Source organism: Salmo salar, chromosome ssa23, assembly GCF_905237065.1.
Source record: "Salmo salar chromosome ssa23, Ssal_v3.1, whole genome shotgun sequence".
NCBI lineage: Eukaryota > Metazoa > Chordata > Actinopteri > Salmoniformes > Salmonidae > Salmo > Salmo salar.
Genome location: NC_059464.1, coordinates 31,130,775 through 31,143,623, shown reverse-complemented (window position 1 = coordinate 31,143,623; position 12,849 = coordinate 31,130,775). Strand labels below are relative to the sequence as shown.

The following is a 12,849-nucleotide window of genomic DNA, read 5'->3' as shown; positions in this document are numbered from 1 at the left end:
TTAGGCCATAGTGGTGAAATAATTACAATATAGCAATTAAACACTGGAGTGACAGATGTGCAGAAGATGAATGTGCAAGTAGAGATACTGGGGTGCAAAGGAGCTAAATAAATAAATAAATAAATACAGTATGGGGATGAGGTAGTTGGATGGGCTATTTACAGATGGGCTATGTACAGGTGCAGTGATCTGTGAGCTGCTCTGACAGCTGGTGCTTAAAGCTAATGAGGGAGATATGAGTCTCCAGCTTCAGTGATTTTTGCAGTTTGTTCCAGTCATTGGCAGCAGAGAACTGTAAGGAAAGGCGGCCCACGGGGGAATTGGCTTTGGGGTGACCAGTGAGTGCACGGGTTGGTGCTGCTATGTTGACCAGTTAACTGACTTGCCTAGTCAAATAAAGGTTACAAAAATGTACTTACATTTCTCTAGTATAGGCTAGTTATTTTTTATTTATTTAACTAAGCAAATCAATTGAGAACAAATTCTTATTTACAATGACGGCCTACCCCGGCCAAACCTGGACGACGCTTCGCCAATTGTGCGTCGCCCTATGGGACTCCCGATCATCCCGGTTGTGATACAGCTCGGGATCGAACCAGAGATACAGTGCCTTAGACCACGTCGCCACTTGCGATATCGTAATGAACGATATCAGAAATGCTCACGATAGGTGTTCGGCCTCCAAATTATCGGTTTATTTTTCCAGTTCTAACACACGTTTAATTGAATGTTACACTGGTATTGGAGACCATTTAAAAATGTCTACCTCCATTTCATATAGGTTTAAAATAATAATCTAAAATGTTTACAAAATACGTTTTAATTTGTGCTAAGCCAGCCCTTAACACTAGTTAATTTATTTTATGATACTTATTTTTTGTCAATTATTAATTTCAGGATTAATGTATTTCATTGGAACACAGCATCCTGATTGTACATCCTCCAGACCACAAGAGGCTGATGTACACAATTTACCATTAATAAATGACACACCCGTTTCCGGTCCACTTCCTCCCTTGCATTTTGATGGCAACAATTTACTAAGCTTTCTCACGTCAGCGCACCTATTGACCTGTGCTGTATTCCCAGGCTATTTTACTGTGATAAACAGTAAACAATGAAGAAATTTTTCGAGGATATGAAGAAAGATTTAAAATTCAAGTCAGCTGGGCCAGGAAAGAAACTCACAGAAGACGCTAGGTAAACAAACTTTGCGAGCTAACGATAGCTGCTATACTGTTGTCAGTTCTTAGTTAATATAATTGACAGTTATATGGTATGTCTAATTCGTAGAGTTGCGTTCACCGAGCCTTGACCTCACCCGTGACTTGGATGGGCTCCGTTGTTTACGTTTCTAATGTTCAGGACAGGGTGAACCTAGTTCTCAAACTCCAGTCGGCATTCTGCCTTCTCCCTAGTTTCCCGAAAGTTTCAACGTTTAGAATGGTCAATAATCTCTTGCGATAAGGCTTTCGAAACATATGACCCTAATCTTTCGTCACCGACAAATAATCTTTCATATATATATATATATTCTTACTGTAGGAGTTTTACACATCCATACAGCTATGGGTGCCTCCATTCAAAGAAACTACACTTCCCGAGTTAAGCTTACACACAGGTGTCGGAGCACGCTAATTAGCACAGGTGGTCGCCTCTGGTCTTCCTTCGGTTTTCCGTTAACAAGCGATGTAACATGGAGATATGGCCGTGTGGGATCACTAACCATATCAAATGTTTATCAATTTAACCCAGCGATTCCCAAACTCAGTGCACGTTTTGGTTTTTGCCCTAACACTACACAGCTGATTCAAGTAATCAAAGCTTCATGATTAGTTGATTACTTGAATCAGCTGTGTAGTGTTAGGGCAAAAACCAAAACGTGCAGCGAGTTGGGAAACCCAGATTTGAACTTTTTAAGTTATTTCTTGCTTATATGAAAAATAAAGTCTTATGTTTACAAAACCGTACTGCAAGCCACAGGTGTTAACGTTCAGACTGAGCAAAGGGGCCCATATAGAAGACATCTTCGTCCAATGACTCTTTTGTCTAATGTAATAGAACAGAGTCATGATCAAAGACTAGGGTGCAACCCCTTGTGAGTGTAGATAGCTATATAACTTTATACATCACATCTTGCAGCCAAATGTTGAATGTGTCCTATGCAGCTCCAAGCCCCAAGTGGTGCAGAGCAGTGGCCCTGCCAAGCCCTGTTATGCTGCTCCTACTGAAGGAGCTCAGAAGGCAGGGGCTGCAGCCTTGGCCAGGATCGAGGGGCAGCCACGCCCCCGGGTACAAACCTCACAGGATGTCATCCGGCTCCAGGGTGAGCAAGGGTTTTATTTTATTTTTACTATTTTCTACAGTGTAGAATAATAGTGAAGACATCAAAACTATGAATAACACATATGGAATAATGTAGTAACCAAAAAAGTGATACACAAATGAAAATATATTTGAGATTCTTCAAAGCAGCCACCCTTTTCCTTGACAGTTTTGCACACTCTTGGCATTCTCTCAACCAGCTTCACCTGGAATGCTTTTCCAACATTCTTGAAGGAGTTTCCACATATGCTGAACACTTGTTGGCTACTTTTCTGTCACTCCGCGGTCCAACTTATCCCAAACCATCTCAATTTGGTTGAGGTCGGGGGATTGTGGCGGTCAGGTCATCTGATTCAGCACTCCATCACTCCTTCGTGAAATAGCCCTTACATAGCCGGGAGGGGTCATTGTCCTGTTGAAAAACAAATGATAGTCCCACTAAGCCCAAACCAGATGGGATGGCATATTGTTCCAGAATGCTGTGGTAGCCATGCTGTTAGTGTGCCTTGAATTCTAAATCACAGACGGTGTCACCAGCAAAGCACCCCCACACCATCACACCTCCTCCATGCTTTACGGTGGGAAATACACAAGCGGAGATCATCCGTTCACCCACAACGCGTCTCACAAAGACATGGCAGTTGGAACCAAAAATCTAAAATATGGACTCCAGACCAAAGGACCAATTTCCACCGGTCTAAAATCCATTGCTCATGTTTCTTGGCCCGAGCAAGTCTCTTCTTCTTCTACTTCTTCTTCTTATTATTATTTTTATTCCACTGTTATTTAACCAGGTAGGCCAGTCGAGAACAAGTTCTCATTTACAACTGCGACCTGGCCAAGATAAAGCAAAGCAGTGTGACACAAACAACGCAGTTACACATGGAATAAACAAAAGTACAGTCAATAACACAATAGAAAAAGTCTATATACAGTGTGTGCAAATTAAGTAAGATTAGGGAGGTAAGGCAATAAATAGGCCATAGTGGTGAAATAATTACAATATAGCAATTAAACTCTTGAGTGATAGATGTGCAGAAGATGAATGTGCAAGTAGCGATACTGGGGTTCAAAGGAGCAAAAAAACTATATGGGGATGGGTGGGCTATTTACAGATGGGCGGGCTATTTACAGATGGGCTATGTACAGGTGCAATGATCTGTAAGCTGCTCTGACAGCTGATGCTTAAAGTGAGTGAGGAAGATATGAGTCTCCAGCTTCAGTGATTTTTGCAGTTCATTCCAGTCATTGGCAGCAGAGAACTGTATGGAAAGGAGGCCCACGGAGGAGTTGGCTTTGGGGGTGATCAGTGAAATATACCTGCTGGAGCGCGTGCTGCTATGGTGACCAGTGAGCTGAGATAAGGCGGGGCTTTACATAGCAAAGACTTATAGATGACCTGGAGCCAGTGGGTTTGGCGACGAATATGAAGCGAGGGCCAGCCAACGAGAGCATACAGGTCGCAGTGGTGGGTAGCATATGGGGCTTTGTTGACATAACGGACGGCACTGTGATAGACTGCATTCAAATTGCTGAGTAGGGTGTTGGAAGGTATATTGTAAATTACATCGTCAAGGATCGGTAGGATAGTCAGTTTTACAAGGGTATGTTTGGCAGCATAAGTGAAGGATGCTTTGTTACGAAATAGGAAGCCGATTCTAGATTTAATTTTGGATTGGAGATGCTTAATGTGAGTCTGGAAGGAGCGTTTACAGTCTAACCAGACACCTAGGTATTTGTAGTTGTCCACATATTTTAAGTCAGAACCGTCCAGGTCCAGAGTAGTGATGCTAGAAGGGCGGGCAGGTGTGGGCAGCGATCGGCTGAAGAGAATGCATTTAGTTTTACTTGCATTTAAGAGCAGTTGGAGGCCACGGAAGGAGAGTTGTATGGCATTGAAGCTCGTCTGGAGGTTTGTTAACACAGTGTCCAAAGAAGGGCCAGAAGTATACAGAATGGTGTCGTCTGCGTAGAGGTGGATCAGAGAATCACCAGCAGCATGAGCGACATCATTGATGTATACAGAGAAGAGTCGGCCTGAGAATTGAACCCTGTGGCACCCCATAGACTGCCAGAGGTCCGGACAACAGGCCTTCCGATTTAACACACTGAACTCTATCAGAGAAGTAGTTGGTGAACCAGGTGAGGCAGTCATTTGAGAAACCAAGGTTGTTGAGTCTGCCGATAAGAATGCAGTGATTGACAGAGTCGAAAGCCTTGGCCAGGTCGATGAATACAGCTGCACAGTATTGTCTTTTGTCGATGGTGGTTATGATATTGTTTAAGACCTTGAGCGTGGCTGAGGTGCACCCATGACCAGCTCGGAAGCCAGATTGCATAGCGGACAAGGTACGGTGGGATACGAAATGGTCGGTGATCTGTTTGTTAACTTGGCTTTCGAAGACCTTAGAAAGGCAGGGTGTTCTTTAGTAGTGGTTTCTTTGCAGCAATTCAACCATGAAGGCCTGATTCAGTCTCCTCTGAACAGTTGATGTTGAGATGTGTCTGTTACTTGAACTCTGAGGCATTTATTTGGGCTGCAATTTCTGAGGCTGGTAACTCTAATGAACTTATCCTCTGCAGCAGAGGTAACTCTGGGTCTTCCATTCCTGTGGCGGTCCTCATGAGAGAGTTTCATCATAGCGCTTGATGGTTTTTGCGACTGCACTTGAAGAAACTTTCAAGGTTCTTAATGTTCCGTATTGACTGACCTTCATGTCTTAAAGTAATGATGGACTGTCATTTCTCTTTGCTTATTTGAGCTGTTCTTGCCATAATATGGGCCTGGTCTTTTACCAAATAGGGCTATCTTCTGTACCACCCCTACCTTGTCACAACACAACTGATTGATTCAAACGCATTAAGAAGGAAAGAAATTCCACAAATTAACTTTTAACAAGGAACACCCGTTAATTGAAATGCATTCCAGGTGACTACCCCATGAAGCTGGTTGAGAGAATGCCAAGCGTCTGCAAAGCTGTCAAGGCAAAGGGTGGCTACTTTGAAGAATCTCAAATATAAAATAGATTTAGATTTGTTTAACACATTTTTTGGGGGGTTACTACATGATTCCATATGTGTTATTTCATAGTTGTGGTGCCTTCACTATTCAACAATGTAGAAAATATAAAAATAAAGAAACTGAATGAGCAGGTGTTCTAAAACCTTTGACTGGTAGTGCATGCATCCAAGAATTGCTGCTTAATGACTGATGATGTTGTCAAGACTGTGCAGGTGTTTCACAACAGTAGTCAGAAATAAATAATCAGAAATAAAGAATTGGGTTGTGGGTAATGGTCTTTAATAATTTTTCACAGTGAAAAGAGAGCTTGAGGCAGAAGCTGCAGCAGTAGCTGAGAAGGAAAAGACAACAGCTGTTGAGGCAAGGAATACATTAAATCAATTAACTTTCCTTTACTGTTGCTCACAAAGAAATTATTTGTGCGACGACTGCCATTGAGTTGTCTCATTTATCGCTAGTATATGTAATCTTTTACAGGGCTCCAATGTTAAGGATTTGGCATTTCTCTCAGTAACAGGTGTGTATTTCACCTGCCCGCTTACTGGAGCCACCTTAACTAAGAGCGAGAGAGATGTGCACATTAAAGAGGCCATTTTCATGGTAGGTCCAGAAGTGATTCTCATTTTTAAAGTCGTATGATATCATGATAGCATAATTATCATGATCTGATTTTGATATGAAGTATTGATGTAAAAAATCTTAGCAGTAATTTGCCACAAACCATCCTTTTTGATTAGTATGGTCCTGACTACACATGATTAACCTCGTCTTGTCCAACAGCGGTTTGAAGAGGCTGCAGTGGAGGCTTCCATTATGATGGTTCATACCTTCAACAAGGACAGGGAGAAAGTCAAGGCTGCAGTGGACATCATAAGCAAGTGAGAAACATGGAGGGTGATGGAACTGTCCTATAATTAAGCAATAAGGCACGAGGGGGTGTGTTATAACCAATATACCACGGCTAAGGGCTGTTCTTATGCACGACCTAATGCGGAGTGCCTGGACACAGCCCTTAGCCGTGGTATATTGGCCATATATCACAAACCCCCGAGGTGCCATATTGCTATTATAAACTGGTTAAATTTTGTCATACCCGTGGTATACGGTCTAATATACCACGACTGTCAGCCAATCAGCATTCAGGGCTCGAACCACCCAGTTTAGAATGTGTGATATACACTCAGTGGCCAGTTTTTTTTTTTTTTTTTTTTTTAGGTACACCCATCTAGTACTGGGTTGGTCCCCCCCTTTGCCTCCAGAACAACCTGAATTCTTCGGGGCATGGAAACGTTGCTCAGTTGGTATCAAGGGACCTAATGTGTGCCAGGAAAACATTCTCCACACCATTACACCACCACCAGCCTATACCGTTGACATCAGGCAGGATGGGGCCACGGACTCATGCTACTTATGACAAATCCTGACTCTGCAATCAGCATGATGCAACAGGAACCGGGATCCGTCGGACCAGGCAACGTTTATACACTCCTCAATTGTCCAGTGTTGGTGATCGCATCCCCACTGGTGCCACTTCTTCTTGTTTTTAGCTGATAAGGAGTTGAACCCAGTGTGGTTGTCTGCTGCAGTAGCCAATCCATGACAAGGACTGACAAGTTGTGCATCCTAGATGTCGTTCTGCACACCACTGTTGTACTACGCTGTTATTTGCCTGTTTGTGGCCCGCCTGTTAGCTTGCACAATTATTTCCATGCTCCTTTGACCTTTCATCAACAAGCTGTTTTTGCCCACAGGATTGCTGCTGACTGGATGTTTATTTTTTTTTCGCACCATTCTCTGTAAACCCTAGACAATGTATGTGAAAAGCCCAGGAGGCCATCCATTTTTGAGATACAGGATCTGGCGCGCCTGGCAATGACGTTCATATCACACACAGTTTCTTTATATAGCAGGCCACGCGACTTACTGTCTTTAGGAGCGAACCATTTGTGTGAACGGGGTGGTGTACCGAATAAACTGGCCACTGAGTGTACATTGTCACATTGACAAGAATTCACGCAAAGAGTGTCTTGACACCCCATAATTTTTTTCCCGATCTTGTCAGGTACATTGAAAACATCTGTAAGAACCCGACAGAGGAGAAGTACAGGAAGATCAAACTCAGCAACAAGGTGTTCCAGGTATATTTGAGCAGTGGTGTAAAAATTACGTAGTTTTTTTAAATCTGTACTTTACTAATATTTTTTTACAACTATTACATTACTACATTCCTAAAGAAAAGATTGTACTTTTTCTCCATACATTTTCCCTGTCAACCAAAAGTACTTGTTACATTTTGAATGCTTAGCGGGACAGGACAATTGTCATTCATGCACTTATCAAGAGAACATGTGGTCATCCCTACTGCCTCTGGTCTGGCGGACTCACTAAACGCATGCATTTTTTGTAAATAAAGTCCAAGTGTAGGATTGTGCTATTCGTAAATGTAAAAAAACAAGAAAATGGTGGTCTGCTTTGGAATTTTAAATTATTTATACTTTTATTTTTGGTACTTAAGTATATTTTAGCAATTACATTTACTTTTGATACTTAAATATATTTAAAACCAAATACTTTTAGACTTTTACTGAAGTAGTATTTTACTGGGTGACTTTCACTTTTACTTTAGTCATTTTCTATTAAGGTACAGTAGCTGTACTTTTACTCAAGTATGAGACTTGGGTACTTTTTCCCACCACTGTATTTGAGACATGTGGAGGGTAATGTGAGACTCAATGTTTTCTGTCGATGTGGTCCATTCACTGGTCTCTCCCTGTCTGATCTCTCTCTCCGTAGGAAAAGGTAAAGACTGTGGAGGGTAGTCGGGAGTTCTTGGAAGCTATGGGCTTTCAGAGCATCATGCTGGATGTGGAAGGACATGGTAAACCCATTCAAATGCAGTCTATACTTCCTATTGTCTGTGTGGCCTAGTATGCTTCTGCAGAGGCGTACTGTACTATAGGGGGTACCAGGGGTAAGTGGTTGGATTGCATTTGGGAATTGATTAGCTGATTGTCTTCCTTTCCCAGAGGAGAGTGAGGAGTTCCTGGTGCTGATGGAGCATAACCCAGAATCCCTGGAGGTGATGAAGGAGAGTAGGGACCGGCTGCAGAGGGGAGAGCCAGTCAGAGCCCAGCTGGACCGCCAGCCCCAGGCCTTCAGACCCTCCCCCAACGCCATGCACTTTGAACTTCCCTCAGAGTTCTACAACCTCACTGCAGAAGAGCTCAAGAGGGAGCAGAAGCAAAAGTATGGACTCATACTTTAAAGCTGCAATATGTAATTTTTGGGCAACCTGGCCAAATTCACATAGAAATGTGTGTTATAGATCTGTCATTCCCATTGAAAGCAAGTCTAAGAAACGGTAGACCTGTTCTATGTGCGCTATTTCTTTGCTGTGGCAGGGGTTATGGAAGCTGTAGGTAGGCACTGTGATTTGAGCTATTCGATTGGCCAGCGCAGTATGCTCATTCGATTTAGCCACAGCTCTCCCGGTCTGCCAGGTCGGCAAGTTTGTCTTTTCAGACGAATGGAATGGTTGAAAATGACAACACTTTGTGAATCAACCAACCGCGCAACATGAAGAAAAAAAGGAACACAACCTTTATCTTTAGCATTTCTACAGAAATGTTTGGTGATTGACCACTTGGTCACAATCGACCAGTTGGTGACCACTGCTCTACACTATACTTGTTTAGTCACATAAACAGAAATGATTCAAACTATTAGAATTTTAGCAACCAGGAAATGGCAGAGTGATTTCTGCATCGTGCATCTTTAAGAGATGAATTTATTGTATAAAATGATTATTGTATTAGTGTTAGTAGGGTTCACTTGGTTAGTGCACATGACGTGTATTCTTGTTGGGGGGGTTTTTCCAGTTATGACGTGTGTTAAGGTGCATTCTTGGTGGTTGTGTGATATTCAGGAACGAGGTGGTGGACAAAAACGCTATGCTGCGTACCAAGGCCATGCGGGAGAGAGAGGAGCAGAGGGAGAGGAGGAAGTACAATTACACCCTGCTGAGAGTACGACTGCCTGATGGAAACATACTGCAGGGTCTGTATCTGCCAACAAACACCTACTTTAATGTGATAAGCAGATGTATAAACAAGATATGAGCAAAGATGCTCGTTGACCTGGATAGTCATTTGTATGTATATTTGGCAGTAGCCTCTCAATTTGATTGCAGTGTTGAAGTCTGTCTCAACATACAGTTGAAGTCGGAAGTTTACATATACTTAGGTTGAAGTCATTAACTTGTTTTTCAACCACTCTACATTTCTTGTTAACAAACTATAGTTTTGGCTAGTCGGTTAGGACATCTACTTTGTGCATAACACAAGTCATTTTTCCAACAATTGTTTACAGATTATTTCACTTATAATTCACTGTATCACAATTCCAGTGGGTCAGACGTTTACATACACTAAGTTGACTGTGCCTTTAAACAGCTTGGAAAATTCCAGAAAATGATGTCATGGCTTTAGAAGCTTCTGATAGGCTAATTGACATCATTTGAGTCAATTGGAGGTGTACCTGTGGAAGTATTTCAAGGCCGACCTTCAAACTCAGTGCCTCTTTGCTTGACATCATGGGAAAATCAAAAGAAATCACAGAAAAAAATTGTAGACCTACACAAGTCTGGTTCATCCTTGAGAGCAATTTCCAAACGCCTGAAGGTACCACGTTCATCTGTACAAACAATAGTACGCAAGTATAAACAGGAGGAAAAAGGGGAATGCTTGCAAGCCGAAGAACACCATCCCAACCGTGAAGCATGGGGGTGGCCGCATCATGTTGGGTGGGTGTGTTGGTGCAGGAGGGACTGGTGCACTTAACAAATTAGAATGCATCATGAGGAACAAAAATTGTGTGGATATATTGAAGCAACATCTCAAGACATCCGTCAGGAAGTTCAAGCTTGGTCGCAAATGGGTCTTCCAAATGCACAATGACCCCAAGCATACTTCCAAAGTTGTCGTCAAAATGGCTTAAGGACAACAAAGTCAAGGTATTGGAGTGGCCATCAAAGCCCTGACCTCAATCCCATAGAGAATTTGTGGGCAGAGCTGAAAATGCGTGTGCGAGCAAGGAGGCCTACAAACCTGACTCCGTTACACCAGCTCTGTCAGGAGGAATGGGCCAAAATTCACCCAACTTAGTGGGAAGCTTGTGGAAGGCTACCCAAAACATTTGACCCAAGTTAAACAATTTAAAGGCAATGCTACCAAATACTAATTGAGTGTATGTAAACTTCTGACCCACTGGGAATGTGATGAAAGAAGTAAAAGCTGAAATAAATAATTCTCTCTGCAATTATTCTGACATTTCACATTCTTAAAATAAAGTGGTGATCCTAACTGACCTAAGACAGGGAATTTTTACTAGGTTTAAATGTCAGAAATTGTGAAAAACTATCTTACATCTTCTTATAGTTGTATCCTCTTGTTACCTTTACTCAACTTGTATTGGCTGGCTAATGGCTCTTATCACACATTATGCCCTTCAGGCACTTTCCTGGCATGGGACAAGGTGTCTGTGCTCTTCCAGTTTGTGCGGGACTCCCTGGTGGATGGCTGGCAGCCCTTTGAACTGGTGGCGCCTGGAGGACACAAACTCCAGGAGGACCAAGAGGTGGCCCTGAATGAATGTAGCCTGGTAAGCAGAGACGCACAGTATTGTCACAAATGTAAATGTCAGGCAAAATAAACAATTCCATCCATTTACTTTTGTTGTACAAAGGGAAGGTTCTGACTGTCTGTCTCTCTTGGAGGTCCCTGCGGTTCTTCTGATGTTTTCCTGGGATGCTGCAGTGCAAGCGGACATTGCGGCTGGCGGTGGAAAGAGCCCTGCACTCCTCAAGCCAGAGCTACTGGAGAATATTCAGACACTTAGCTGAGCAGAAGCTGTGCTTGTCCCTGGGTCTCCTACCCCTCCCAGGTTGGAGATGACACCTTCATCCCCAAACCACATTTAAGGCTGTAGAAATAACTACTAATCCATTAAAGGACAAGAGATGGGGAGGGGGAAGAGACAAACGCCATACAGTGTTTCTTGTATTGTACCCTGAATATAGGATGAGGACTGTGAAATGGCTCCCTTACACCTACGGTTAGGCAATCAGTCACCTTAGCATGGTATGAGACCCCATTCTGCTCTGCTCCAACATAAATCCTGCTTTTACAACAAATTCAGATATACAGTTCTAGCTTTGTGTGAGTGGTGGACCACACTGCTTGTCTAGTGGTTAGGATTCAGTAGCTGTTTTTTGTGAGCCAGACCAGCTGTGGACTACAATGTATGATAGTTATTGGTTAAGCCATTTTATTTAAGATGGAGCCTGTAATATTGTATTTGAGATTAGCAGCAGCAAACATGTCAAATTATACCTTAAGTGAAGGTTACTGGACAGAGCTGATGTTAGAAGCTCCCTTTGAATAGGAGGGCAAAAGGGTTTTGTCAAAGCAGTTACTACTTGGCTAATTTCATCAGATTTCTCTAAATTGTCAGCAACATGGAAATCTGTTTGATAGTGGCGGTTTCTTTTGTACTGTATGTAATCAACACTTGAGACCAACAATGAACTGAGGTTTGTCCCCGTGCTGGCTGGGATGACAATCTACCTCTCCTCACAGCATCTGTGTAACCTGCGCACAGGCAGCCATAACTTCCCCAATGTTTCAGTTCAGACATGAACAGCAACACTAGTCATCTCATCACAGCTTGTCTCTGATCTATGTACCAAGATGTAAATGTTTTCCGAACCTTGTTTAGGAATCACTTAAATGAAGGTAATGCTCTAAGTATCAAAGCTGAATCATGTGTTTTGCTTTTTATCTTTCGCCAATATATGCACATGTTAATGTTTAAATATTGCTTTATTTAAAGACAAAGTGTGACACCTTTAATCATACCTGAAAACTGGGACAGGAAAGCATTCTGAATGTCTCTGCAGTTTGCCTTTCATTTTTCAGTGGCGACGTTTTTAATAATGGCTGACCATTTACTATTCCACCTCTAAACCATTATTAAGAACACAAAATAGGCACTGTTTAGCAGCCTGAAAAACAGCACCTGCCATATTGAAACCCATTAACAAACCATACAAGGATGAGTGGTGGGATGTTGATAAAGGTATCCAGATAAGGCGGGGGGAACAAGGAATATAAAAGTGCAGTACATTTAATTCAACCAGGTCAAGTAATTTAAAAAAAACAAATGCATTATATATATATACAGTCAAGTTTGGGCACACTCATTCCACGGTTTTTATTTTTACTACATTGTACTATGAAATAACACATGGAATCATGTGTTAAACAAATCAAAATATTTGATATTCTTCAAAGAAGCCACCCTGTGCCTTGACAGCTTTGCATTCTCTCAACCAGCTTCATGAGGTAGTCACCTGGAATGCATTTCAATTAACAGGTGTGTGGAACTTCTTTCCTTAATGCGTTTGAGCCAATCAGTTGTTGTGACAAGGTAGGGGTGGTATACAG

The 12,849-nt window shown here is 42.3% G+C and overlaps 1 protein-coding gene across 1 annotated transcript; it reads left to right on the top strand.

The window, feature by feature from the left end:
- Nucleotides 1-996: 996 nt before the first annotated feature.
- On the top strand, nt 997-12,234 carry LOC106584400 (UBX domain-containing protein 6). Its single transcript, XM_014169675.2, has 11 exons — nt 997-1,200; nt 2,169-2,326; nt 5,643-5,707; nt 5,825-5,947; nt 6,128-6,225; nt 7,410-7,485; nt 8,141-8,225; nt 8,374-8,593; nt 9,273-9,403; nt 10,857-11,005; nt 11,121-12,234. Exons 1-11 carry the CDS (start codon nt 1,118-1,120, stop codon nt 11,244-11,246), a joined length of 1,314 nt encoding a protein of 437 aa, XP_014025150.1. The 5' UTR covers nt 997-1,117; the 3' UTR covers nt 11,247-12,234.
- Nucleotides 12,235-12,849: the final 615 nt, after the last annotated feature.

What these genes read in the sequence shown, in the direction of transcription:
- LOC106584400 (XM_014169675.2), top strand. Translation starts at nt 1,118, where the DNA reads ATGAAGAAATTTTTCGAGGATATGAAGAAAGATTTAAAATTCAAGTCA. An exon ending in TTAAAGAGGCCATTTTCATG is followed by an intron (nt 5,948 to 6,127) that starts GTAGGTCCAGAA and finishes CTTGTCCAACAG; the next exon opens with CGGTTTGAAGAGGCTGCAGT. An exon ending in TCAGCAACAAGGTGTTCCAG is followed by an intron (nt 7,486 to 8,140) that starts GTATATTTGAGC and finishes CTCTCTCCGTAG; the next exon opens with GAAAAGGTAAAGACTGTGGA.